We start from the raw sequence: 27,739 nt of genomic DNA on the forward strand, positions 1-27,739 counted from the left end.
AGAACCCCTTCCTTCCCCCACACCCATCCACCATCCCACCTCCCTTAATCGTCCCCATCGCAAACCCCACGGGTGCAGTCTTTCCCCCAATACCCGGGGTGTCTGTGGTCCTGCCGCCCTCCCGGGTCAGCCGTTAGGGGAACACACGGCCTGGGCCACCGATGCCCGCCACCCGTCCTCCCAGAACACACAGAGGGAGTACACACCCATCTAAGGCCCACGTGAACTGCTTTTAAAGGAGAAACACGTTCTGCGCCCTAGTTAGCAACGAGGACAGATTTCATATTCATTCGGTCCTTCCCGCAGACAGCAAGCTCCTGACTTGGGGGAAAGGAGTCGGGGCGGGGGTGGGGTGACCCCTGGGATGTACGTAGGGCCCCAGGGAGGGGGTGGTCCGTCATATACGGGAGGGGACAGGGTGGCGCAGAGGTTAACCGCCTCCACCACCGAGGCTGCAGAGAGCCGTCTTGGGGTGCCCAACGCCGGTTCTCAAAGCAAAGCGCGGAGTGCCAGAGCCTGGCAGCCTGAAGGACCATCTCCGGCTGGAAAGTCCTCGTTGGCCCAGCGGGCAGTGATAAGCATCGCCGGGTCCCGCCCCGCCCACACGGAAGGGATGCCTCCCTCACCCGGGCGTGCCCCGGAGCCAGCGGCGCGTCCCCGCCCAGAACCCGGGCCGGCCTCGCTCTCTCTTCCAGCACCGTGTGGTCGCGGCCGGCCGGAACCGGGCTGGGCCACCAGCCAGCTCCGTCCTCCAGGCCGCAGACCAGCCCCAGTGAAGCCTCAGAAAATGCCAGAACACCAAGGCCCTCCCCCTCGCTGAGATCCTCATCCGCTGACAGCGACCGGATCCGTCCCCACCCCTCTGGGGCCCAGCCATTCTCCGGCCTCACCTCTTACCTGGCTCTCCCAGGAAGAGGACTCAGGAAGTCCCTCCTGCCAGGACACCGGGGGCTGGAAAAATGAATGACCGGCTGGGGGGTGGGGGGAGGGGTGCCTCGGCTGTCGTGGGTCAGTAGTCCCTAGCATCCATCCGTCCAGTGGCACTTGGAGGAGACTCCCTCATAAAAAGGTGGGCGGGGCGGCAGAAAGGACAAAGAGGCAGGGAGGAGAAAGAAAGAAGCAACAGAAACAGCAAAGAAAGTGCCAGTCACTCAGTCGTGTCCGACTCTTGCCGACCCCACGGACTGTAGCCCACCAGGCTCCTCTGTCCATGGCTTTCCAGGGCAACAATACCGGACTTGGGTTGCCATGCCCTCCTCCAGGGGATCTTACCCACCCCGCCATCAAAACCTGGCTGCGGGCAAGTTCTTGACCGTCCGAGCCAACGTGGGGGGAGGGGCATAAAGAAAAAAACGGGAAGGGGATAGAAAGAGAAAAGAGCAACCGGGCAGAGAGAGGCAAATTAAGAAATAATGCTTGCACCTGCGTTGCTACAATGCATTTGTTTTCTGGACCTGGCTGCTGACATACCTCGGCATTCGCTTGGTGAAAATTCACAGGACGATACACTTAGGACTTGTGCTGTTTAGTTCTTTATAATTCAATAAACTTGACTCATTGTAAAAGACTCTGATGCTGGGAGGGACTGGGGGCAGGAGGAGAAGGGGACGACAGAGGATGAGAGGGCTGGATGGACGTGGGTCTGGGTGAACTCCGGGTTGGTGATGGACAGGGAGGCCTGGCGTGCTGCGCTTCATGGGGTCGCAAAGAGTCGGACACGACTGAGCGACTGAACTGAACTGAAAGAGCTCACAGGGTTTTCCTTCGGTGGTTCAGACAGGAAAATAACCTACCTGCAATGCGGGAGATCTGGGTTCACTCCCTGGGTGGGCAAGATCCCCTGGAGAAGGAAATGGCAACCCACTCCAGTATTCTTGCCTGGAGAATCCTGTGGACAGAGGAACCTGGAGGGCTAAAGTCTACGGGTTCGTGTCAACTACAAATTGGCACTTAAAGAGCATTGCTGACGACTGAACAACAAAGGCAATTTGCCATCTGCCTTTACAGAGATTGAACCCCATGCTGCTATCGCTGTGGACCTTCAACAATCCCTGAAGGAGTTCAGGGTGCAGTGAGGCACTCTGTGCTCCAGGGAATGTGGTGGGACAGGTCTTTAGTTAGTTTGATGTTTTTAGGAACAGATTTTATGATCTCAATCCTTGCAATTCCTCATTTCTGGTCCAGTTCAGGTCAGTGTCCGACTCTTTGCGACCCCATGGACTGCAGCATGCCAGGCCTCCGTGTCCATCACCAAGTCCTGGAGTTTACTCAAACTCATGCCCATTGAGTCAGTGACGCCATCCATCTCATCCTCTGTCGTCCCCTTCTCCTCCGGCCTTCAATCTTTCCCAGCATCAGGGTCTTTTCAAATGAAGTCAGCTCTTCCCATCAGATGGCCAAAGGGTTGGAGTTTCAGCTTCAACATCAGTCCTTCATACCTAGAGAAGCACTAAATCCATTCACGGTGACATCAGATTCTCATGACTAACAAAAACCGTTTGTAAACTGTTTCGTGGCATTGAACTCCCCCTTCACCAAAACCTCATATATTGACTTTCCCCCACTGCAGCTTTGGAGCAGTCTCTCAGAGCTATCTGTGATGCTGCCTCCCAGGGCTGCAGTCCTCATTTTGCCCCAAATAAAACTTAACTCACAAGTCTCAAGTTATACTTTTTTTTTTTAATTCCACAGTCACAAAGGGTTGGACACGACTGAGCGACCACCACATGCATAAGGTGTTCAGGCCTTCCAAACATCAAGGTCTCCGGACACGCCCTTGGAGGCAGGGGGCCTATACTGCCGCGTGTGATATGTGTGCACACACGTCTGCGCGTCGGCATGTGCAATGGCTGCACACGTGTGCACGTCTGTAGACACACGTGTGCACGTCTGTAGACACACGTGTACACACACGTGAGTGCACCTGTCAGGGAGCTTGTGAAACCAGCACGCATGCCTCTGTTCTTCTAGGAGACACCCCCCACCGCCCCCCGCCAAGTCGCAGTGCCCGGCTTGACAGGGACACCCCGAGTCTGGGCCCCGCTGGGCCCTGGAAAGACAGCCGGACCTCCTCCATCCCGGGACCCCCAAATGTACCCAGAGTCGTCAGGGTTGGGGGACCCCACGGAGGGGCGCCGGGTCCTCCGGGGTCGCTCTCCTGGGCGGACCCCGGTCTCCCGGGCTGGGCACAGGCAAACCCTGCTCCGAAGCCGGGCCGGCCGGGGTTCGGGGCGGTCTCGTACGCTGGGTCAGAACCCACAGACTGCATCGCTCGTCCCGCGGGGAGAGGCGGGGCCTGGAGGGCGCCAGGGGTCATCAAGGCCTCTCGGGGGGGGGGCTGGGTTGGGGGGGTGGGGGTCGCGGGCGGGACTCGGGGGTCTGCGGCGCGGAGCCGGGGCCCCAATGATCGGACCGGCCAGACTGGACGAGCCTGGGGACCCGAGCGTACGGTGCTACGATTGGGAGAAGAGAGGGCGCGGGGCTCCGCAAAGCCCGGCCGGTCCCCTACGACGTTGCTGTTCGTCGCCGCCGCCAGGCCTAGCATGACCTTGAATAGGTCAAAGTGGCCGCCACGCACCCCACTGCGACCCGCCCCGGGAACGCTTGGCGCAGGGGCTGGGCGAGGCTCCCGACCTGCCCTGCGGTGAGACGCGCGGGCCAGGGGGCAGGGCCTGCGTGGAGGCGCAGCCAATAGGCGAGGCGCACGGGAGGCCGCGGGGTGGGGCGAGGCGGAGTTCCCGGCAGCCCGCGGGGGGCGCGGCGCGCGCTCAGGGGGCGGGGCCGGGGCGGCGGCGCAGCCAATGGGCGCGGCCGTACGGACTCACGGGGCGGGGCGCCGCGCCGCTCCCGGCAGCCCGCGCGGGGGCGGGGCGCGCGTCTAGGGGGCGGGGCCCGGGCGGCGGCGCAGCCAATGGGCGAGGCGCGCGGGGGCCGCGAGGCGGGGCGCGGGCTCCTTAGCGGCTGCGCGGTGGCCGCCCCGTCCTTTCGGTCCCGGCGGCGGCAGGGCTGAGCCAGCGGCGCCCACCCTCCGGCTCCCTCTCAGCTTCTCTGCGCCTCCTCTCCGCTCTCCGCCCGCCGCCATGACGGAACAGGCCATCTCCTTCGCCAAGGATTTCCTGGCCGGGGGCATCGCCGCCGCCATCTCCAAGACGGCCGTGGCCCCGATCGAGCGCGTCAAGCTGCTGCTGCAGGTGCGTGTCAGGCTGCTGGCGCGCGGCCGCCGGCGCCAGGCCCCGGGGAGCTCGGGGGCGCGCGCGACCCCGGGACCGGAAGCGGGGAGGCCGCCCCGCTTTGTCCGCGCGCGGCCGACCCGCTGGCTTCCGGGGGGTCGTGTCACATGGGTACCGCCGCGAGGGAGCGCATGCGCGGGGGGCGCCCGGCGGCGATGTCCGTAGGACCGCATTGGGGCGCGGGGGGCCGCATGCGCGTCTGACGGCCGGCGGGGGCGGCCTCGGCGCGTGCGCCCTGGGGCCTGCAGAGTTGGGGTGCGCATGCGCGGGGGGAGAGCCGCGTGGACGGACCTTGCGAGGCTGTGGGTGGGGTCCCGTGCCCTTGGGCCGTGGACGGGGGAAGATCTGTAGTCCCCGTAGTTGTACTGGTCTTCTTGCCCAGTGTTCGTACTTGTTTGCGCGGGTCTGACGCAGAATAAACTGCGCTGGTCTGTTTACAAATGGGGAGCCAGGGGAATTAGCGTTGCGATGTGATTGCAACCCCTAAAGAAAATAGGATTCCCTAGGAAGGATGCTAGGAGAGCTTAAAGGCCCCGTGTAAATGTCTTGTTAAGGACACGTCTGTCGTTGGTGACCTCTGCAGGTGTCAAGTGCAAACTGGCTCTTGTGGGCACCTGCTGTCTACCTTTGGAAGCGGTAGTAGGTCAGTCGTGTCCGACTCTTGGGACCCCATGGACTGTAGCCCCGCCAGGCTCCTCTGGCCATGGGATTCTCCAGGCAAGGATACTGCAGTGGGTTGCCATGCCCTCCTCCAGCGGATCTTCCTGACTCAGGGATCAAACTCGGGTCTCCTGCATTGCAGGGTGATACTTGACCAACTGAGCCGTCTCTATGAGTATTAAATCAGGTGCTGCTGACCTTCAAAGCCCGTGAAAGGACTTCAGGGTGGAGAGCAGGAATGAGGCATGCGGGTTCTGGGAAAAAGTGACAGGCCAGGTCATCAGACAGCTGTTTCCAGTGGCTGATGGTGAGCCCACGTTTTGCTTGCCCACCTCATGTTTCAGTTCAGTCGCTCAGTCGTGTCGGATCATTGCCGACCCCAGGGGCTACAGCACACCAGGCTTCCCTGTCCATCATGTTTAGAAAAGCCTAAAAACCTTTACGGTGACGAATGCTCCTTGAGGCTATGAGAAAGGCTCTGCGAAAATTTGTGCTTGCTCTGTGAACTTCCCATTGACCAGAATCTCATCCAGTCTCTCCTCTTTGGAGTAATCTCTCAGCTATCCGAGCTGCTCTCCCCCGGGGGTGTAGTCCTCGTTTTGCCCCAGATCTTAACTCGCCGCTCTCAGGTTGTGTATTTTTTATAAGTGATCATGGAGGCATGCTTGAGGCCCTGGGTGAAGAAGCCCTATTCCCCCTCACCCCTGCCCCAAGGTGCAGCATGCCAAGCTTCCCTGTCTGTCATGTTTGAAAAAGCATCAAAAACCTTCACGGTGACGAATGCTCCTTGAGACTAAGAAACGCTCTGCGAAAATACGTGCTAGCTCGTGTGAACTTCTGTTGACCAGAATCTCATCCATACCGACCTTATCCTCACCTCTTTGGAGCAGTGGCTCAGAGCGGTCTGAGCTTCACCAGAATCTCCTCTAAGTCTTGGCGGTGTGTCCAGGCCCCCGGTAAAGCCCTGTGTCTCCCTCCGCCGCCCCCCAGGTGCAGCACGCGAGCAAGCAGATCGCGGCTGACAAGCAGTACAAGGGCATCGTGGACTGCATCGTGCGCATCCCCAAGGAGCAGGGCGTGCTGTCCTTCTGGCGGGGCAACCTGGCCAACGTCATCCGCTACTTCCCCACGCAAGCCCTCAACTTCGCTTTCAAGGACAAGTACAAGCAGATCTTCCTGGGGGGCGTGGACAAGCGCACGCAGTTCTGGAGGTACTTCGCAGGCAACCTGGCCTCCGGCGGGGCGGCCGGGGCCACCTCCCTGTGCTTCGTCTACCCCCTGGATTTCGCCCGAACCCGCCTGGCGGCCGACGTGGGCAAGTCGGGCAGTGAGCGCGAGTTCAAGGGCCTGGGAGACTGTCTGGTGAAGATCACCAAGTCCGACGGCATCCGTGGGCTGTACCAGGGCTTCAACGTGTCGGTGCAGGGCATCATCATCTACCGCGCCGCCTACTTCGGCATCTACGACACCGCCAAGGGTGAGCGCCCTGCTGGAGGCGGCGGCGGGGGTGGCACCCGGGAGGGCCGGGGCCTTCTGCTCCCCGGGGGCAGGGGCCTAGTCCTGGGGGAGGGCGTAGGCACCTCAGCTGCTGATAGCTGTGGGCTCCCAGCCCTGGCAGCTGGAGGCTGAGACCCAGGTGTGGGCGGGGCTCTCTCCTGGGCGTGTGGACTCCCTGAGGCCTGAGCTCCTCCCTCTGGGTGTGTCTGACGCCCGGTGACCTCATTTCACCTTCATTCTCCCTTGAAAGACTCTGGCCTCGGGCGGGTCTCCAAAGACAGCTACATTCTAGGCTCCTGAGAGTTAGGAATACAACCTGTAAATTCATCACCATTGACAGGAGGGATTCCTGGTTGGCCTGGGCAGATAGCACAGAAAGGGCAGCTTGAGCAGCACAGCTTGGAGGCTGAAGTCCGACCCAGGTGTGGGCGGGGCTGGTTCCTCCTGAGACCTCTCTCCTGGGCATGTGGAGGCCTGCTGCTCCGAGTCCTCACGTGCCCGTCCCCGTGTGTCTCTCTGCCCTGACCTGTTCTTAAAGGGACCCCAGTTGTAGTGAGTTAGAATGTTTCTCTATGACCTAGGTTTTATCTGTAAAATGTTTGATTTGATTTCCTGTACATGCCTACAGTTAGAGACGGTAGCGTTCCTATACGTGCAGTTCCATCCTCTCGTTGGGGTGTGGGGCTCCACCACGATGTGGGGGCCGGCACAGCTCAGTCCCTGTAGGTGAGCCGCCCCGGAGGCCTGGCCGGCTGGTACCCTTTACAGTGGACAGAGCTTCCCCTCCTTGCCAGCTGGGCCCGTCCCACCGGCTGGCAGGGCGCGCGTGCTGACCCCAGTCCGATCCGGCTAGTGTTCCCCGTGGAGCTGGGAACTCCCATGTGGAGGTGTGGGCGGCCCCGGGGCCTCACCCCGTGCCCCCCACCCCCGCAGGCATGCTCCCCGACCCCAAGAACACGCACATCGTGGTGAGCTGGATGATCGCCCAGACCGTGACGGCAGTGGCGGGCGTGGTCTCCTACCCCTTCGACACCGTACGGCGGCGCATGATGATGCAGTCGGGGCGCAAAGGAGGTATCAGCTCCGCTCGGCTCGGGGTGGGGGGTGGTGCGCGAAGGACGTGCCGGCCCGCTCAGGGTTGCGCTGACGGGCTCAGGGAGGTGCTGGGGCCCCGGGGGCGGCCATGTGTCTTCCTGCAAAGGCGGGGGCCGGCGTCTGGTCCCAAAGAGGAACAGCCGGGCCTCATGGGGGCGGATGGGGCGAGGCAGGCACAGGGCCCTTCCGGTACCCTGTGATCTGATATGGGGGTCCCCCGTGGGCGCCTGTCCGTGCCCGCAGCTCCCTCGGTCTTTGACCTGGCATCCCTGGGCCTCGTCGGGGGTGGCGTCCTGGGCTTGATCCCCTCCCGAGAGCGCGTGCCCAGAGCCACGTCTAAACGGCTCAGAGCTCCTCCTGGTGCGCAGATGGCAGCCCGGGGCTCAGCAGCTGTGCCGGGTCTCCCGGGGGCCGTGTCCGAGCGCGCCGTGACCCCGCCGTCTCCCCACAGCCGACATCATGTACAAGGGCACCGTGGATTGCTGGCGGAAGATCCTCAAGGACGAGGGCGGCAAGGCCTTCTTCAAGGGCGCCTGGTCCAACGTGCTGCGCGGCATGGGCGGCGCCTTCGTGCTGGTCCTCTACGACGAGCTCAAGAAGGTCATCTAGGTGCCCGGCCGCCCGCCGCGACCACCTAGCGCCATCCCTCACTGTGACGGACCACCGACTTCGAGAAATTCCAGCGTCCCCGCCGGGGCCGGGCCGCCCCGCGCCGGGGGCTCCTCGCCGGCAGACCATCGGCCCTGGGTCCACGCGTTGATTGGGGTGGGGGGAGAGGGCAATTGGGGGGGGGGTCTCCATGGGTCCACAATCGAGGCAGCTCCGCACACCAGACCTAGACTCCAGGTGCTTGTAGGACCGACCCGTGTTCAAGTATTTATTTAAGAAAATCATGTCTCCATTTGTACTTAAGCACTATCCTCTCTTTTGCACAGCCAAATACGCGATTATGTCTCTCCGTCGGGCATTTCTGCTGCGGACAATAAAATCAGGACACAGAGGCGCTGGTCTCATTTCTCAGCAGAGAGGCCTTGAGGGGCGGTCAGCGAGCAGACCATGGGGTCTCCAGGTGGGAGACCAGGCCTCCCTGTCCATCACCAGCTCCCGGAGTTTGCTCAAACTGAGGTCCATCAAGTCAGTGATGCCATTCAACCATCTCTGTCGTCCCCTTCAATCTTTCCCAGCATCGGGGTCTTTTCCAAAGAGTCAGTTCTGTGCATCAGGTGGCCAAAGGATTGGAGCTGCAGCCTGAGCATCGGCCCTTCCACTGAACACCCAGGGCTGATCTCCTTTAGGAGGGACTGGTTGGGTCTCCTTGCCGCCCAGGGGACTCGCAAGAGGCTTCTCCAACACCACATTCAGAAGCATCAATCCTGGGGAGCTCAGCCTTCTCACCTGCAGCTGGGGTCTAACCACACAGGATCCCCGGTGGTGGCAGCCGTGTGGCCCGCCTGTGTCCAGGGCTCACTGGGGAATCCCCTCCAAGGTGGGCAGCCTGGGGCTTCCCTGGTGGGGATGGTGTAGTAGCTAAGTTGTATGACCACATGGGTTGAAGCCTGACAAGCTTCTCTGTGCGTGAGATTCTACAGGCAAGAAGACTGGCGTGGGTTGCCAGTTCCTCCAAGGGATCTCCCCAACCCAGGTCTCCTGCATTGCAGGTGGATTCTTCACCAACTTTTAGGCTGTCCCCTATCACCCTTGCAATGTCAGAGACCTGGGTTCCATCCCTGGGTGGGGAAGATCCTATGGAGATGAAAATGGCAACCCACTCCGGTATTCCTGCCTGGAGAATCCCATGGACAGAGGAGCCTGAAGGGCCACAGTCCACGGGGTGTCAGACACGACTGATGGACCTAACACACACACACACACCCCCTCCCCCTCCCCCTCAGCCCCATGCAGCTAAGCATTTCTGCAGAAACCCGAGCCCTAATACTGTGAACCCAGCAGGCCGATGTCAGGGTCGTGGGGGACGTGGGATGGGATCTGAGGCCTCTTCAGGGTGTCCTTAGGGGTCGGGGATTGTGTCTGGGGTCCTCACCAGCCTGTGCCCTCAGGAGGGTGCACACACAGGTGGCCCTTGGCTCCATGTCAGTGTGGTGGGGGATGTGGCCTTGGGGTGTGCGTCGGAGTGTGTGTGTGGGGTCGTCACCAGCCTGCGCCCTCGGGAGGGCACACAGGTGGCCTTGGCTCCACTTGCAGCTGCCAGCCCCGGGTGACATTGGCGAGGTCGGGTGGGTGTGGTCACAGCCGAGCCACAGCTCCCCACCCCCAGGCTGGCTTAAAAGGCAGGGCTTTGATAATCTGCAGCAGGGTGAGGTCAGTCCGGGAACAGGAAGTTGGAGCCAGCTGTCCCCAAGGTCGCCCGGCCCACACTGGCAGACCTGGAACAGGGACCAAGGATCAGCCAGCACTCGCCGAGGGGGGTTGAGCCCGGCGCCCGCCAGGCAGAGGTGTCCTGACTTACGACCCGGCCGCTAGGGCGGACTGAGTCAGGAACCTGTCGGCCCAGACCTGCGTGGACGGCGGGGGTCAGACCCGGGACGAGTGTCACCAGGTGCCTTCAGCACCTCGAGTGGAATAACCGCAGGTGCATGCCCAGCTGGCTTCCCTCCCCCAGGCTTGCAAGCCCGCCTCTGCTGTTGGGGTGAATTCTTTGCAGCCAGAAATTGAAGCGTGTAAACATGACAAAAGAGGTTTGAGGTCCCTCCTGAGAAGCCCCGAGTTCCTGTGGGGAGCAGGCTGAGTCCTTTCCCCTGGGTTTTCAGTGTCTCTGTGTGTGTGAGTCCCTTCAGTCATGTCTGCAACCCTATGGACCACCAGTCTCCTCTGTCCATGGGATTCTCCAGGCAAGAACACGAGTTGCTATGCCCTCCTCCAGGGGACCCTTCCCCACCCTGGGTTAGGCAGGCGGAGTCCTTACCTTCTCAGCGCACCAGGGCTTTCAAGGGGGTGGGTGTTTTCCCACGGGGCCATCACCCACTGTCTCTGGAGGCAGGCCAGCACCCCAAGTCTACCTGCCCCCTGTCCCACAGATTCAACCTTGTAGCTGGGGGTGTGGGGAGGTGTGTGTGTGTGTGTACCTACCTCAATTAAGTGATTTAAAGAGCTTAAAAGGGGAAATGAACGACTAACACATACACAAAATGGGAAATGCAACCATTTACAGGCCAGCCAACACAGTGGGCATTTGGGGGTGTCCAGGAGGCTGTGTGGCATTGCGGGGTAACCCCCACCTCCAGGGTGCCCGTGGGAGGTCAAAAAGCCCTTTATTTGAGAAATAAGCACAAAGGTAAACCCCCAGTCAGGTACGCCAGGCCTTCCCATCCTCAAGTGTGCCGCAAACGTCTGCGTCCAACCGGGCCCGGCTGTGCGGCCTCCTCCCGGGAGGAAAAACGAAGCCTCTGGTTGCATCAGATTCACGTTTCCCCCAACACCTGCACCTGGACCACCGGACACTCCTCCTGGCTCTGCTGCTCGGGGTCCCAGGCCATCTGCAGGGCGCAGGGGGTCGGGGTGAGTGGGGGAGCAGGCTGCGGGGCGGCAAGGGCATCCCGGAAAGCCTCGGATAGCGCAGGGGCCCCGACAGGGCACCCCCGCCTCGGGAACGGGCTCCCAGACCCGCGCCTCTGGGGCGAGCTCCCCTGCCCATCACGTTGCTCGGCCACTGCCGCGGCCACCGGGAAGTGCGCCCCCCTCCGCCCCCGATCCCCCGGCGGGGCGCGCGGCCCAGACCCCCAGCTCCTGCGCAGCGCGTACCATCCTCTCGTTCTGAAAGCTGTCGCCGACGGGGTCTTTCACGTGAGGGACACGCGGGAACAGCTTCTGCATCAACGGCCACCTCGGAGGAGAAGAGCAACGCGGCGGGTGTGAAACCCGCGCGGCACGGCGGTGCCGCGGCGCCCCCCAGAGGGCCCCAGCGAGGCCTGCAAGCACTCGGACTCCGCCTCCGTTGGGAGGGGCTCTTCGTTCCCAAGCCCCCGCCCCACACCATCCGGAGACAGAAATCCGAGCCTCAGCAGAGCGGCGGCGGCTCAGTCAGCTCCCCCTAGGCACCTCCCCCGAGATCCTGCAAGGATGGAGGCCGCCCCATCCCATCACCATGGCGGCCGCCCCATCCCATCACCATGGCAACCTCCCCGCGCCCAGTGGTGTCTACGCCGAGCGGGTGGACCCCCTCCTTTGGGGCTGCGGCCTATCCACTCCCAATCCTAGCCCCTGGCTGGGCGGTGTGTGTGTGTGTGTGTGTCTGTCTGTCTGTCTGTCTATATATGGGGCCATGTGTGTCTGTGTGTTTCTGGGTATGTCTGTGTGTGTGTGTGCGCGCCTGTGTGTCTACGTTTGTGCGTGTCTCTGTGTGTCTGTATGTGTGTGTCCATGTGTGTCTCTGTTTCTGTGTATCTGTGTGTGTCTGTGTATGTATGGGGTCGTGTGTGTCTCTGTGTCTGCGTGTCTGTGTATCTGTGCGTGTCCGTCTGTGTCCATGTGTGTGTCTCTGTGTATATGTATGGGGTCGTGTGTGTGTGTGTCTGTGTGTTTCTGGGTATGTCTGTGTGTCTATGTGTGTCTATGTGTGCCTGTCCGTGTGTGTCTGTGTCTCTGTGTGTGTGTCTCTGTGTGCGTGTCTCTGTCTCTGTCCGTGTGTGTGTGCGCGCGTGTGAACCAGAAGCCTCACGAGGCAGGGGCCGCAGCGAGCCCAGGGGTGTGCGGAGGGCGGCGCACGGATGCGGCGTTTGGAAGGCTCCGCGGGGCACGGTCAGGGCTGAAAGGGCAGCACTCCACCACGTCCGCCTGCTGCCTGTCTGCTGGGCTCGGGAGGCCTCCCTGAGGCCAGTGCGGAGGTTGCTGGTGGCGGCGGGGTGGGGCCCAGAGCGTCGCGGCGAGGTGTGAGGAGCACAGTGCAGGGGGCGTGTGGGGACCAGCCGCAGAGCCTGGCCGCAGACAGCGCGCCCCACGCGCACTGGGGGCCCGGGGAGGCAGGACACCCCCGCGCTCCCCGGATGCTGCACTGTGGACTTTGGGCGCCTTGGCTTCTGCAGGAGGCAGAGAACAGACGGGGGAAACCAGGGCCCTGTCGATAAAAGACCGCTGGGGAGACTGGAAGCGGCGGCCGGAGACCACGAGGGCGCGCGTCCCGCGGCCAAGACGCAGGGCGCACGTGTCCGGGCGGGAGCGCGCGCCGCCGGGCCTGCGGGTCGCACTCGACAAAGTGTCAGCCGCTCAGGGGGGCTCCTCTGTCCCTGGGGATTCTCCAGACAGCGGATACTGGAGTGCCCCGTGCCCCCGCTCCAGAAAAAAACCTCCAGAGCGCAAACCCGGGAGGGCGGGCGCGCGGGGCTCACCTGCGACACAGGAACACGAGCCCCACCAGGAGCAGCGCCCCGAGCGGGGCCAGGAGGCACACCAGCCAGAACGGGAAGGACGCGTCCTTGCGGCCACAGTCTACGGAAGAAGGGGCGGGCCGGAAACGTCGGGCGGGGCCCGGGACGCGGCATCCCTGCGGGGCGGGGGACTCAGGGGCGCGCCCGGGAGCGCGATGCACCCCGCGGACATCAGCCACCTGCGCCCGCTGCCCGGGCCACGCGGGAATCCTTCCTGAGTCGCCAGAATACCAGTACCCACCCGCTGCCCCCGCCACTGACCACCAGATGGAGCCTGGCGCACAGAATGTGCCTGCCATGCGGGAGACCCGCGTTGGGTCCCTGGGTCGGGAAGATTCCCCTGGAGAAAGCAATGGCAACCCACTCCAGTGTTCTGGCCTGGAGAATCCCATGGACACAGGAGCCTGGCGGGCTACGGCCCATGGGGTCACAGAGAGTCCAATACGACTGAGTGACTATCGCTTTCACAGCACGCGCCATGGGATCCCGTGGGCTGGTCTGTTTCCCAGGTGAACCATCACCACCTCCTTCGCTTGCAGCGACCTGGGTGCGCCCCTGCGTCAGCCTTCGAATTTAATATGTGGTCATCACGGAGTTTTCACGTCCCTTTGGATTTTTTTTTTCAATGCATTAAAAAGTTTATCTTCTGAGAGTTTTGGCAATGGCCGTCTCCAGTGCACCTTGCCTATCTCCATGGAACAACTTGGGCGCAAAGTCTACCAAGGATGGGAGGGAGGCGGCCACCAGCCCAGGGATGGATGCCCGGAGGCCCCAGAAGCTGGAAGAGGTGGGAAGGAGCCTCCCCTGGAGCCTCTGGACGGAGCTCAGCCCTGGGACCCCCTGACCTCAGACGTCGGGTCTCCAGGGCCCGGGGAGGGTGGGTGTCTGTTGCTTAAGCCCTCGTCTGTGGTCATTTGTTACAGCCGCCCCACTCCCCCTCCCGCCAGGACACTCATGCCATGGCCTCAGCCTGGAGCCCCAGGTTTCCTGCCGGGTCACATCAGGAATGCTGTGAGGCCTGGGGCCAGAGAGGAGGTGGGGCTTTGGAGCAGAGCTCACAGACACCCAGCAGCTCTTACCTAGGGAGGGCCTTCTAACTGGGGAGGAAAACCCATCCCCAGGGCGACTTCAGGTGGGAGACAAAGACCCCGATACCAGCCCATCCCCATGGGGACTTAGGGTGGGAGACAAAGACCCTGATGCCAGCCAATCCCCACGGGGACTTAGGGTGGGGGCACAGACCCCAATACCAGCCCATCCCCAGGGGGACTTTGGGTGGAGACAAAGGCCCCGATACCAGCCCACACCTCCCATATGATGGGCTGGGCTGGGGTGCAGGGCTGAGTGGGATTGGGGACAAGGGGGTGCTTCCCCAGGACCATCTGCTGTCTCCCGCCCTCCACGATTCAGCCTTGGTCCCCCGAGCCCTCTCTGGGGCACCGGGTCGAGGCAGGTGGATGGTCCCCTCTACCTGGAGCAGGCACATGAAGGGGCAGTGATGGTCAGCGTGTCTGGCAGGCTGCTGCCCACCAGGGATCCATGCCTCTGTGACCCCCGCCCCCAACACACACCCACCCCTGGAGAGTCCCGAGGGGCGTCCCCCTCACCGAGGTGCTGCGGGGCGCTCCACTGGCCTGCCGGTCTGCTCCCGAAGAACAGGGAGTCCATGGCCTTGATCTTCACTGTGTAGGGTCCCGGATTCCTCAGCCCCAAAACCTTGAGCTCTGTCTGCAGTTGAAAATCAAGCAGACGGAAGGGAGAGACCCCTGCAGGTCTGGGGCTGCAGAACGGGGGCTTGGGAAGGGGTGCAGCGGGGCCTCTCCAGATTCACGTGTGGAGGGTCCTAACGCTCAGAGTCTCAGAAGACGCCTTTATTATGGAACAGGGTCTCTGCAGAGGTGATGGGGTGAAGGGTCTGAGATGAGGTCCTCCTGGATGGGGGTGGCCCTAGACTCCACGACAGGGTCCTCCCAAGACACACAAGAAGGGAGACATGGACACAGAGAAGAAGCCACGTGGAGACGGAGGCAGAGACGGGAGGGAGGCACGCAGACAGACAAGGCAGATGGGCTCTGCACCACACTCATGACTGCCGGTGGGAGCAGCCGCCTCTGCGGGTTAGATTCGGTCAGCTGGGCGTGATGATGCTATCACCAAGTCCCGAGGGATGTAGCCGCGAAGGAGGGGTATGTAGGTGATAACGCCCGGTCCGTGCACCGGGGAGCTTCGTCTCAGAGGGCCTGGACACTGATGGAAATAAGGAGCCTGTGCTTGGGACGGCAGATTGCGGGGGCTGCAAGGGATGGATACCCACCTCCTGTTTGTAGGCGAGGTCCATGCCCTGTAAGAGAACAGGAGGGCGTAGGAGTCTGATCCAGACCCAAGAAAGGCTCTCATTGGTCCGAGCAGTTTCACAGTCACAGAAAAGTCGGCACTAATCACTCACTGAACAGAAATCACAGATGTCATACGTATGAGACCCTCCAGGCAACAAGACTGGAGTGCGTTGCCAGGGGATCTTCCCGACCCAAGGATCGAACCTGGGTCTCCTGTTCTGGCAGGCGGATTCTTTACCGTATGAGCCACCAGGGAAGCCCACGAAAATAATAAATAGAGGTAATTGCATATAATGTGTCAATGGATGAAAAAGTACCTGGGGGAAGGACAAATTAGGAGTTTGGGATTTATATACACACACTGTGGCCGTGTGTGTGCACTTGGTCACGTCTGACTCTGTGACCCCATGGACTGTAGCCCACCAGGCTCCTCTGTCTGTGGGATTCTCCAGGCAAGGATACTGGAGTGGGTTGCCATTTCCTCCTCCAGGGGATCTTCCCGACCCAGGGATTGAACCCAGGTCTCCTGCGTTGCAGGCTGATTCGGTACCATCTGAGACAAACTCCTCCCCTACACAGGCGTTAATGTACGATATTTGCTTTTCTCTTTCTGACTTACTTTGCTCTGTATAAGCGGCTCTAGGTTTGCGCGCCTCATTAGAACTGACTCAAATGCATTCCTATTCATGACTGAGTAACAGTCCATCGTCTACATGTGGACCACATCTTCTTTATCCATTCCTCTGTCAATGGACATCTAGGTGGCTTCCATGTCCAGGCTATTGTAAAATAGGACCCTCCGGTTCTTGGTGGATAGGATTCCACTCTGTGGCCATATTTCAGTCATCCCGTCCTGCCGGGGGCCGGCATATTGCATATTCAGTGCATATTGCATATTGAGTGCAGCACTTTCCACAGCATCATCTTTCAGGATCTGGAATAGCTCAACTGGAATTCTATCACTGCTGGGAGCCAGCGTGAGGCACTCCGCCCGTGGCAAAGGTCATGAGGAAGGAGGCTCGGCATACGCAAAGGCGGGATCGAGCCTCAGGAGTCCCCCTGGAAATTCTCGAGCACCTACCCCCAAAACCAGAGTCTGCCTACTTTCTGCTTTGTGCTTTCACCTACACCTCCGACTTTACGGGGGGCTGTCCCCCACTATCTCTCTGTTAAAAAAGAGTTAGCTTACAGCTCCAGTTAATAATTCCTGGGTGTGACAGTGTTTCAACCTACAAACTCCTTTGGAAATCCTCTAGCCTGCCTGAATAGGTTTTTCCGGCCACATGTGATTGTTCAGAGCCTCCCAACTGTGAGAGGCGGGAGATGTTCTAAACTGTCTAAATACAGATTCCTTTGAGCAGTTAAAAGATTGATTAGAAATTGTATTGGTGAAGGGATTTTCACTTGTTGGGCCAATGTTTGCTGCTAAGTCTCCATATCCCTTACCTGCTGTGTCCCTGGCAGTGTATTGATTAATATAATTGGTGTAAATCATAGCTTTAATGTTTGTAACCTGGGACCCTTGAGTTAATTCTTTTTCTTGTTATAGCCCACCACACCTTTGCTCTGTAGGAATGCAACTTTATCTAATGCTTTTGGAGGGTGGCGCTTGACTAATCACCTTTAGAGAAAATTAAGTTTTCTGAAGAAAGGGTCTTAAAATGTTAACAGGCCTGCGGGCCAGGAGATGATGCAAATCACCTAAACTTTTGCATATGATAAGTTTGCAGGAAGAAAGCCTGGCTTACTGCATGACTCCACCCCTTCCCCCATTATCCTCTATGCACACCTTAAGGTATAAAAGCTACTTTGGAAAATAAAGTGCGGGCCTTGTTCACCGAAACTTGGTCTCCCCATGTCAATCTTTCTCTCAACTTCTGGCTGAATTATTCAGCCTCTTATCTCCACTGAATTTCCTCACTGAGCTATCCTTATTCTATTACTCTTTATATCCTTAATTAAAGTTTAATTAAGCAGTTGTTTCCTGATCCTCACCGATGCCGTCCCCGCTTCGAATTCCCTGGATCCACCGGGGCTGGACCCCGGCACCGTCCCTCAAGTGGTGTCGAACTTGGGGACCGTTATACACATAGGGTCTATGAACGCCTGGGTGCCATCTTTGGTGGGGAGGAAGGATTTCGTTCCTCCCACGGAAACTGCAAGCTCTGCGACATACGACCAGCTGGTGCTCGTGGTAAAGAAGCTGCCTGACAGTGCAGGGGACGTAAGACACTCGGGTTCGATCCGGGGTCAGAAAGATCCCCTACAGGAGGACGAGCAAACCCACTCCAGTGTTCTTGCCTGGAACATCCCATGGACAGAGGAGCCTGGCAGGCTGTAGTCCGTGGGGGGGCAAAGTGTCGGATACGACTGCCGGGAGTTAGCCCAGACGCGTGCACGTGACATGCGTTCAGAGGGTTTCTCCAGTGTCTGTTTCAGCCTTGTCTCTCACATCATTTGTCTCCTGAACGACAGCTGAGCATGTGTCCTCCACCGCAAACACGACAGAAAAGTTCCCTGCACGTTCTGACTTCTTTTCCAAGGTCAGCGTTCTCTTTCAAACACCCAAACGCTTTTTTTGTTGTTGCTGTCTCAATTTTGTGTGTGTGTGTGTGTGTGCCATCCTTAAAGCCCTTATTGAATCTGTTTCAATATTGCTTCTCTCTTACGTTCTGGTTTTTTTTTTTTTGGCCTCGGGGCACGTGGGATCTTAGGTCCCCAACCAGGCATTGAACTCACACCCTCTGCACTGGAAGATGTCTTAACTGACAGACAGCGGGGGAGTCCCAAACAACCAATCACTTCGGTTTTCACTGCAGCTCGGTTATCTTACGGTTCCTCTTTTCTTCAGATGCTTTGACTACCCCCAAAACTCCAGAGTCCTGGGCATCAGACCACAAGAGACGCCCACCTGGGAGGTGGCATGCTTACCTTCTGTATCTCAAGTTCATACTTGATGTCTTCAGTAAAGAGACTCCTTACTTCCCATTCCATGAACGAGTAGCTTTCATTACACCACTTTTTTGTGATGTTCGGTGCAGCTAATATTTCTAGGAGAGGGGAAAAAAAAAAAAAAAAAAACCACAACACTTCAATGAGTAAAGCACAGGAAAAGTAAAAAAACAAAAATTGTTTCCCAAAGATACTTTTAAAACAGGCCTCCTAGGACTTCCTTCCCTGTGGACCCATCGAATGCATACGAATCCATCTGCCAGTGCAGAAGACAGGAGTTCAATCCCTGGTCCAGGAAGATCCCACATGCCCTGGAGCAGCTACGCCCATGGGCTACAATTGTTGAGACTGTGCTCTGGAGCCAGGGAGCCAGAACCAGCCAGCCCATGAGCGGCAAGGACTGAAATCCGAGTGCCCTAGAGCGTGTGGAAATCAACCCTGAATATTCATTGGTAGAGCTGATGCTGAAGCTGAAACTCCAATCCTTGGGCCACCTGATGCAAAGAACTGACTCACTTGAAAAGACCCTGATGCTGGGCAAGATTGAAGGCGGAAGGAGAAAGGGACAACAGAGGATGAGATGGTTGGATGGCATCATGGACTCAATGGACATGAGTTTGGGTAAACTTCGAGAGCTGGTGATGGACAGGGAGGGCCGGCGTGCTGCAGCCCATGGGGTCGCAAAGAGCCGGACACGACGGCTGAGCGAGTAACACACAGCCCCCAGCTTGAGGCATTTAGTTACAAGATCTTGGAACCAAAGACTCTTGGTGTTACCCTTAGGTTACCCTTTGGTTCCAAGGGTGGGGTACCCCGCCCCACTCTCCGCCACAAGATGCCAGCATCGCAAAGCCAAGGAACTTCGCGGGGGAGTTGGGGGGGGGGGCACGTGAAGGAGGTTTTCACGTTTTCTCACCAATTTCTTCCAATCTATGGATCATTTGGCGGCAGGGGATTTTGGAAACACCGCTGGTACCATTCACCAGGAAACGGAACTCAGTTTGGTGTTGAGGTTGAAGGGAGAGGCTGTCAAAATGGCACTGGACGTTGACGCCCTGCTGGTTCTGCATGTACTTGGGACATGGCCACGTCTGCCTGGCCGGGCAGCAGGCGCGTGGGGCCGGGTCAGGGGGCGAACCTGAAGCCCCGCCCCCAAAGCCCCATCATGAAGCCCCGCCCCTGAAACCCTGTCCCAAAGCCCCGCCCCGCCCTGAAGCCCCGCCCCAAACCCTTGCCCCTGAAGGCCCGCCCCCAAAGCCCCATCATGAAGCCCCGCCCCTGAAACCCTGTCCCAAAAGCCCCGCCCCGCCCTGAAGCCCCGCCCCCAAACCCTTGCCCCTGAAGGCCCGCCCCCTAAAGCCCGGCCCCGAAGGCCCGCCCCCAAAGCCCCGTCCTGAAGCCCGCCCCTGGGTTTTTGGCGGGGTGGGCTTGGGGACGGAGCCCGGCGGAGCGTGAGGTCACACCTACTGGGGGTGCTTCAGATAGAAATGGTATTGCACGTTCGCCGGGGCCTCCTCGCCCACCGCCCAGCTGCAGCTGAGCTGATCCACGTCGTGCACCCGGCAGGTCAGGTTGTCCGCGGCCGCCAGGGGGTTGCCTTGGGGTTCGCAAAGAAGAGGGAGGGGTGGGGAAAGTGAGCTCCTCGATACAGGGTCCGGCTCTGTAGACCACCTACCCTCTCTTCCGGGAAAAACCGTCATGCAAAAGGATATGAGAAAGAATACACGTATATACCACGGAGTCACTGTGCTTTCAGCGCACATTAACTTGGACGGCAAGGAGAGATAACCAGTCAATCCTCAAGGACTCAGTGGACACGAATTTGAACATCAGTTCAGTGCAGTTCAGTCACTCAGTCGTGTCTGACTCTGCGACCCCATGGACTGCAGCACGCCAGGCCTCGCTGTCCATCACCAGCTCCCTGTCCATCACAGACTCATGTCCATCGAGTCGGTGATGCCATCCAACCATCTCATCCTCTGTCGTTCCCTACTCCTCCCGCCTTCAGTCTTTCCCAGCATCAGGGTCTTTTCAAATGAGTCAGTTCTTTGCATCCCGTGGTCAAAGTATTGGAGCTTCAGCTTCAACATCAGTCCTTCCAATAAACACTGGGGACTGATTTCCTTTAGGATGGACTGGTTGGATCTCCTTGCTGTCCAAGGGACTCTCAAGAAATGGCCTTTTCCCCACAAAGCTACGTCACTGCAGACCCATCCATCCAAGTTAAAAGTCATTATCTCGGTATTCAGAACGCTAACGGGTGATCAAAAGCAAACGGAACCCCAAGAGAGCATCTACCCCTCACCTTGCTTTGGATACTGAATCCAAGTAGAGAACGGTGGGCCTTTTATCACCTGCACAGTGTAGTTTTTCACTTCGCATGACAAGTCGCCAAGACTGCAATAGGGCTTCTCTATTACCTGAGAGAGATGAAGCAATTTATTCACAAGAAAATCAAGTCACCTGGAGATCCAACCAGTCCATCCTAAAGGAAATCAACCCCGAACTTTCACTGGAAGGACTGAGGCTGAAGATGAAACTCCAATACTTTGGCCACCTGATGTTAAGAACCGACTCATTGGCAAAGACCCTGATGCTGGGAAAGGTTGAGGGCAGGAGGAGAAGGGGACGACAGAGGATGAGATGGTTGGATGGCATCACAAACTCGATGGACATGAGTTTGAGCAAGCCCCAGGAGTTGGTGATGGGCAGGGAAGCCTGGTGTGATGCAGTCCATGGGGTTGCAAAGACTCAGACACGACTGAGCGACTGAACAACAACACCACTTTCAACTGGGCTTCTCTGTCCAGCTGCAATATCTCAGCTCCTTTTCACACCAATCCTGTCCAGTAGGTAGCACTGTGGATGTCTTGAGCCGTGGTGCCCATAAATGACCCCTGGGCCCAAGTGTGGAACCCATGTCTCTGTGATGCTAAGTACAGGGAAGACGGCTTACCTTTCTTAAAATTTTCGAATTGACGTAACACTCAATTTCAGAAACATTTCCGTGCTGGTCCCAGACCAATCTTTTTCTTTCTGGATCTATCCTTAAGTTCTTAATCGGTGGGTCTGGATCAGAGATGGCTACAGAGTGGGAGAGACACACAAGGCATAAACTGTGTGTGGGGAGTCAGCCTTTGGGAAGCTGAGTTCTAGGTGGAGACGTGATTGCCAGGAGCAACCACGAATTTGTACAAATTCAAAGTCAGGAATTTGTAGCATCTTAGTGATCCCAGCTTCTCACCAATGATGTGGGGGGAAACATCTGGAAAGCAGGTCACCTCTCCCATCCTTGTTGTTAGGAAATGTACCTTTCTCAGCCACACATGTGGAAGAAAGCTGTGTTCATATGGCTGATCCACTTTGCTCTACAGCTGAAAGCAACACCGCACGTGTGCATGCTAAGTCGCTTCAGTCGTGTCCGGCTCTTAGCGACCCCGTGGACCGCAGCCTGCCAGGCTCCTCTGTCCATGGGATTCTCCAGGCCAGAGAACTAGAGTGGGCTGCCATACCCTCCTCCAGGGCATCTTCCCAACCCAGGGATGGGACCCACGTCTCTTACATCTCCAGCTTTGGCAGGAGGATTCTTTACTGCTGTGCCACCTGGGAAGCCTGACCGTCTTTGAAGAAGGCAAGCAAAGCAGACCTTCACCAACCCACCCTTTACAGGATGGGTTTACAGGATGGCACTGGATAAAATGTTACTAGACGCACAAGAGAAGCGGGAATGTGTTGTCTCTGAATAGAAGTATCAGGGCTTAGAAATTGTCCTTTTGGGACCTCCCTGGTGGTCCAGTGGTTAAGAATCCACCTTCCAGTACAGCGGACGTGAGTTCTATCCCTGGTCACGGAACTAAGATCTCACATGCTTCGGGGCAACTGAGCCCGCACAGCACAACTATAGAGAAACCCGAGTGCCACAGCTAAGACCCAAATAAATATTAAAGAAAAAAGTCACGCCATAAATGGCAGACGATGAAAGTAATAGAGAAGTCTGTTAAAACAGCCGTTCAGGTCAGTCAGTTCAGTTCAGTCACTCAGTCTTTGTGACCCCATGGACTGTAGCCCGCCAGGCCCCTCTCTCTGTCCATGGGCTACTCCAGGCAAGGATACTGGAGCAGGTTGCCGTTCCCTTTTCCAGAAAATCTTACTGACCCAGGGATTGAACCCAGGTCTTCTGTATTGCAGGCAGATTCTTTACTGTCTGAGCCACCAAGGAAGCCCAAAATAAATAATAATAATATAAGTAAACTAGAGACCCTCTAGTCAAAGCTATGGTTTTTCCAGTAGTCATGTATGGATGTGAGAGTTGGGCTTTGAAGAAAGCTGAGCACTGAAGAATTGATGCTTTTGAACTGTGGTGCTGGAGAAGACTCTTGAGAGTCCCTTGGACTGCAAGGAGATCCAACAAGTCCATCCTAAAGGAGATCAGTCCCAAATATTCATTGGAAGGACTAAAGCTGAAGCTCAGGCTCCAATCCTTTGGCCACTTGATGCAAAGAGCTGACTCACTGGAAAAGACCCTGATGCTGGGAAAGATTGAAGGCAGGAGGAGAAGGGGATGACAGAAGACGAGATGGTTGGATGGCATCACCAACTTAATGATCATGAGATTGAGCAAGCTCCGGGAGTTGGTGATGGACAGGGAAGCCTGGCGTGCTGCAGTCCATGGGGTTGCAAAGAGTCAGACACGACTGAGCAACTGAACTGAACTTAAACTAGAGACCAATATCACATAGATACAAAATTCCTTTACACAATGCGAGTACATAAAATAGGGCAACATATAAAGCTGGTAATACCTCTTGACCCAAGACACTTACTCTAAGAAGGCAGTTATTTTAACCATCACTATGATTCACCCTTTTAAACAGAAAACTGATTATCTCCTCAACAGAAGCAGGAAATATTTTTCCACTTGTTTCAATTATTTTTTTCTCTTCTGGCCATACCACATGGCATGCGGGATGTTCGGACCCAGAGCAGGGATCAAACCCGTGTCTCCTACACTGAAAACACGGAGTCTTAACCAGTGGACCCCCAGGGAAGTCCCAGCATTTGTTTTTCTTTTCTGAATATTTTGACAGCATTTTAACACCCCTGGAGATTAAAAGCTCTCAACAAACTAGAAATAGAAGAACACGCCCTTCCCCTGATAAAGCTATGAAAAATCCATGCGCTAATTAAGACTCAGTGGTCAAAGACTAACCACTTCTCCATACGCCTTGGTGCTTCCTTCTCTTCCACTGTCTCCTGTACCCACAAGCCCCTCTGATGCAGTTCCACCAAGGTTGTATTTTTAGGAGGGCTTGAAGGGTGGGTCATGTTACAATGTTGTAGCTTGCAGCCCGCTTCCTTCGCTGTGTCTCCTAGAGAGGAGGTCACTTCCTGCCTGTGGTCAGTGACCCCTCCTTACAAACGGGCCTGATGTGATCCCAGAGTTGGCAGCAGCCTCGGCCCCAGGACAGTGGGGGCAGACAAGAGGCAGGACGTGGGGGGCGGGGCAGCGTCCTGAGATGTGAAGGAAGCCCCCTCCCCTTCTAGAGCTCCCTCATCTCCCAGCGCCTCTGGTCACCAGCTGCGGTCATGGGACTGATATCGACACGGAGAGGCGGACAGAAGCAACCTGTGGTCCTTGCAGTTGCGGCCCCTGAAAACCACCCTGGGAGTCCTGTACGCACTGCTCCGAGGAGATGATGGAGCCAGCTGGGGTGGAATGAACGCTGGTCTCTCTCCACCCTCCCCGACAAACCATCAGAGGACCGGAGAATCGGACCTTCTCTGGAAACAAGGTTCTCTGCAGACGTGATGGAGTGAAGGGTCTGAAATAAGGTCCTCCTGGATGGCGGTGGCCCTAAACCCAAGGACAGGGTCCTTGTAAGAGACAGAAAAGGAGAGACACGGACACAGAGGAGAAGCCACATGGAGGCAGAGACGGGAGGGAGGTGGCCACCAGCTCAGGGATGGATGCCTGGAGCCCCCAGAAGCTGGAAGAGGCGGGAAGGACCCTCCCCTGGAGCCTCTGCAGGGAGCTCAGCCCTGGGACACCTTGACCTCAGATGTCTGGTCTCCAGGGCTATGATAAATAAATCTGTCACTTAATCCCTGAGACTATGCTATTTTATTAACTCAATGCAAAGCTGCGTAAGCCAGTAGGCCCCAGGGAGACATATGCCCCGAACACACATATACACATATATACACACACATACACATATACACATGTACACACAAAGGCACACGGACACACACGTATACATATGCACACACACATACAATACACAGATGCACACGGATACACCTATACACATACATGCATGCACGCACACACACACACGAACACCTTAACACATGCACACACAGCCATATACACAATACCCATAGAGACACACACACACACAACACACACATACGTGTATGGGGGTGAGTGTATATGTACATACACACACACACGTAGATACACACACAGAGACTCACATAAACACATGCACTCACCCATCATACATACATGCATGTCCACACATGTATGCACACAATATACAAATGTGTGTATGGGGGTAGGTGTATATGCATATACACACAAGCAGACACACATATATACACATGCAGACACACATATACACATACACACATCCATATACACAGGCACATACACATGCACATGTACACATGGGCACACACACACATATGCACACACAGTGCACACATGCACGCAGACACACACACACATCCATACATGCATGTACCCATAGAGACACGTACACTCAAAACATGCACATACATGTATGGGGGGTGAGTGTATATGTATATATACACACATACATGCATGTCCACACATGTATGCACACAATATACACATGTGTGTATGGGGGTGCACATGCATATACACACATATACACACATCCGTGTACACAGGCACGTACACATACACACATGTATACACATGCACGCATGGGGTGGGTGTATATGTATATACACACATATACTCAGATACAGACACACGTATACACACATACACACATATGCGTGCAAACACACAGAGACACATACACACACACATGCACAGCCGCACGCACACCTCCGTTCCACCACCATTTGTGGAAGGAACAAACCTCTCTCAGTTACGCAACGTTGTGGCTCTCACTGCAGGCAGGTCACCCTGTCTGACGCAATCACAGAGCGTCTGTGGTGAGCAGCTGGCCCGGCTCCACGCCCTTCTGTCGCCCAAAGCCTGGTCTCCATCTGCATGCAGGGGGAGTCGGACAGGAACCCGAGGAGTACATCGCCCCCTTGGCCCCTGTGTGGGGTCCGCTGGTCAGCCAGAGAAGTCCGCACAGGAGGGGCTTCCAGTGCAGACCCTCACCAGGGCACACGCCTGCCTGGTGGGCACCGTGTGTCCTTGAATCCCACCAGCATCCCCGGTTTGCAGCTGGAGCCGGATGCACTTACTGCTGGGTGCCGAAGCAAAGTACGATCTCTGTATCTGGGGCAGCTGAGGGTGGGGGCGTCCCCCGGGGGAACCTCTCCTGCAGCATCTGGCTAGCCCCACTAATCCCCACTCTGAATGTTCTCTTCAGCCACAACCGCCACCCAAAATCAGCCAGACTGTCAGAGACGGGCACGCAGCGTGACAATCTCCGTCACCCATTCTCACGTCTTAATCGACTATTACCCCCGAGGAGTCTTACGATGGTTTCGTAAATTGCTCACTATCCACCATCATCAGTGACGATCCTGGGAACCGACCCTGGTCTGCCCCCCACCTCCCTTAAATCTCCAGGAGGAACGTCAGAAGAACAGGATGGGGTTACCCCCAAAGCATCTTTTTTTTTTTTTATCATTTTCTTTTTTCATGTGGACCAGTTTTTAAGTCTTTATTGAATTTGTTACAATATTGCGTCCATTTTACTTTTTGGATTTTTGGTCACAAAGGCCAAAAATCTTAGCTCCCCAACCAGGGATCGAACCCACATCCTCTGCATCAGAAGACAAAGCCTTAACCACTGGATGGCCAGGGAAGTCCCAAACTCTGTCCTTTAACCCACGCCCTAGAGCCCGTGATCCACAAGAAGAGAAGCCATGGCAATGAGAAGCCTTCACACCGCAACTAGAGAGGAGGCCCCCTGCTCGCCGAAATTAGAGAAAAGCCTGCATGCTGAAACGAAGACCCCAGACAGCCAATATGTATACATAATATTATATTTAAAAAAGAGCGGTGTCAAGACTCTGTTTCCAAACAACTCCCGTTCTGGGGTTCTGTTGGTTACGACTTGAGCCCATGGACTTGCTGAGGACAGGGTTCAGCCCATCACCCTCATTTTCCCACGGACGTCTCCCGACCCAGGAAAAGGATGACAGGAAATCAAAGATAAGAGATGGATCCCGGCGCCCCAGCTCTGGCTGTAGCCTCGTGACCATATCAGTATGAACATCTTGGCTCTGAGGTCCGAGTCTTGCAAGATGCACCCGCCAAGGCGGCTGAGAAGAGGGCTACAACGGGAAGCGGCTGATTATCTCGTACGGAGGCCAAGTGGTGCGGCCGTGACCCCAGCGACGGCCGTTTAACTGAAAAGCAGCACAGCCCCAGGGACCCCGGCACACCGCACGGGGCCATTTTCCCTCCGGCTTTTCCTACCGTGGTCCGTGGTCATCGAGCAGCAGATGAGTGTCAGGAGCACGGCCAGCCATGGGAGGGCCATGGGCGAGGCAGTTCCCACAGGACGGCGGTTGTCAGCTGCAGGAGAAGATACAGTGACCAGTGGGGTGGCTGCGGGGATGGCTGGGGGAGGGGGCAGGATGGGACTGAACCCCCCGGGGGTGTCCTGGTGGAAGGGCAGGGAGCCGCTTCGGGAGGGGAGCCTCCCGTGTGTGTGCATGTGTGCACATGCGTGTCCATGCATGTGTGTGCACTGAGTGTGCCTGGGTGTACGTGTGTACCTGTGTATACTGCATGCCTACGTGTGCATATGCATGCGTGTGCACTGAGTGTGCATATGTGTGCGTACGTGTGTACCTGTGTGTATCTGTGTATACCGCATGCCTACGTGTGCATGTGTATCCATATGTTTATGTGCTCACTGTGCCTATATGGGCGTGTGTATGTCTGTGTACATGTGTGTATATGCCTGCGTGCGCACATGTGTGTATGTGTCTTGTATATGCATCTGTGAAAACTACATGTCTCTTTATATGTATATCCAGACATGTGACCACACATTACCTGTGTTTATGTGTGTGTGTGGCATGTATGTATATCTGTGTATATGTCTGCGCATGTGTATGGGTGTGTGTACCCATTACTTGTGTTTATGTGGCTGTGCATGCATATATGTGCATGGGTGTATCTCTGTGAATATGTCTGTGTGCACACGTGTATGCATGTATGTGTTTATGTGTGTGCACTGAGTGTGCATATATGTGCATGTGTGTATCTGTGTATATTTCTGTGTGCATGTGTGTATATGTGTGAGTGCACGTGTGTACATGTGTCGTATACATGCACCTGTGTGCACCGCATGTGTGTATGTGTATGCATGTGTTTATGTGTCTGTGCAGAGTGTGTATATATATGTCACATGTGTGTATACGC

At 57.0% G+C, this 27,739-nt stretch overlaps 2 protein-coding genes across 2 annotated transcripts; one reads left to right on the forward strand and one right to left on the reverse strand.

Annotated features, from left to right (window-relative positions):
- Nucleotides 1-3,964: 3,964 nt before the first annotated feature.
- On the forward strand, nucleotides 3,965-8,233 carry SLC25A6 (solute carrier family 25 member 6). Its single transcript, XM_055563721.1, has 4 exons — nucleotides 3,965-4,190; nucleotides 5,880-6,366; nucleotides 7,320-7,460; nucleotides 7,933-8,233. Exons 1-4 carry the CDS (start codon nucleotides 4,080-4,082, stop codon nucleotides 8,088-8,090), a joined length of 897 nt encoding a protein of 298 aa, XP_055419696.1. The 5' UTR covers nucleotides 3,965-4,079; the 3' UTR covers nucleotides 8,091-8,233.
- Nucleotides 8,234-10,610: 2,377 nt separating this feature from the next.
- IL3RA (interleukin 3 receptor subunit alpha) lies at nucleotides 10,611-26,852 on the reverse strand. Its single transcript, XM_055565462.1, has 11 exons — nucleotides 26,786-26,852; nucleotides 21,084-21,234; nucleotides 20,456-20,547; nucleotides 19,618-19,747; nucleotides 19,067-19,245; nucleotides 18,130-18,248; nucleotides 15,177-15,203; nucleotides 14,470-14,590; nucleotides 12,824-12,923; nucleotides 11,241-11,322; nucleotides 10,611-10,975 (listed from the first exon to the last, which is right to left on the reverse strand). Exons 1-11 carry the CDS (start codon nucleotides 26,847-26,849, stop codon nucleotides 10,901-10,903), a joined length of 1,140 nt encoding a protein of 379 aa, XP_055421437.1. The 5' UTR covers nucleotides 26,850-26,852; the 3' UTR covers nucleotides 10,611-10,900.
- Nucleotides 26,853-27,739: the final 887 nt, after the last annotated feature.

This window comes from Bubalus kerabau, chromosome X, assembly GCF_029407905.1.
Source record: "Bubalus kerabau isolate K-KA32 ecotype Philippines breed swamp buffalo chromosome X, PCC_UOA_SB_1v2, whole genome shotgun sequence".
Taxonomy (NCBI): Eukaryota; Metazoa; Chordata; class Mammalia; order Artiodactyla; family Bovidae; genus Bubalus; species Bubalus kerabau.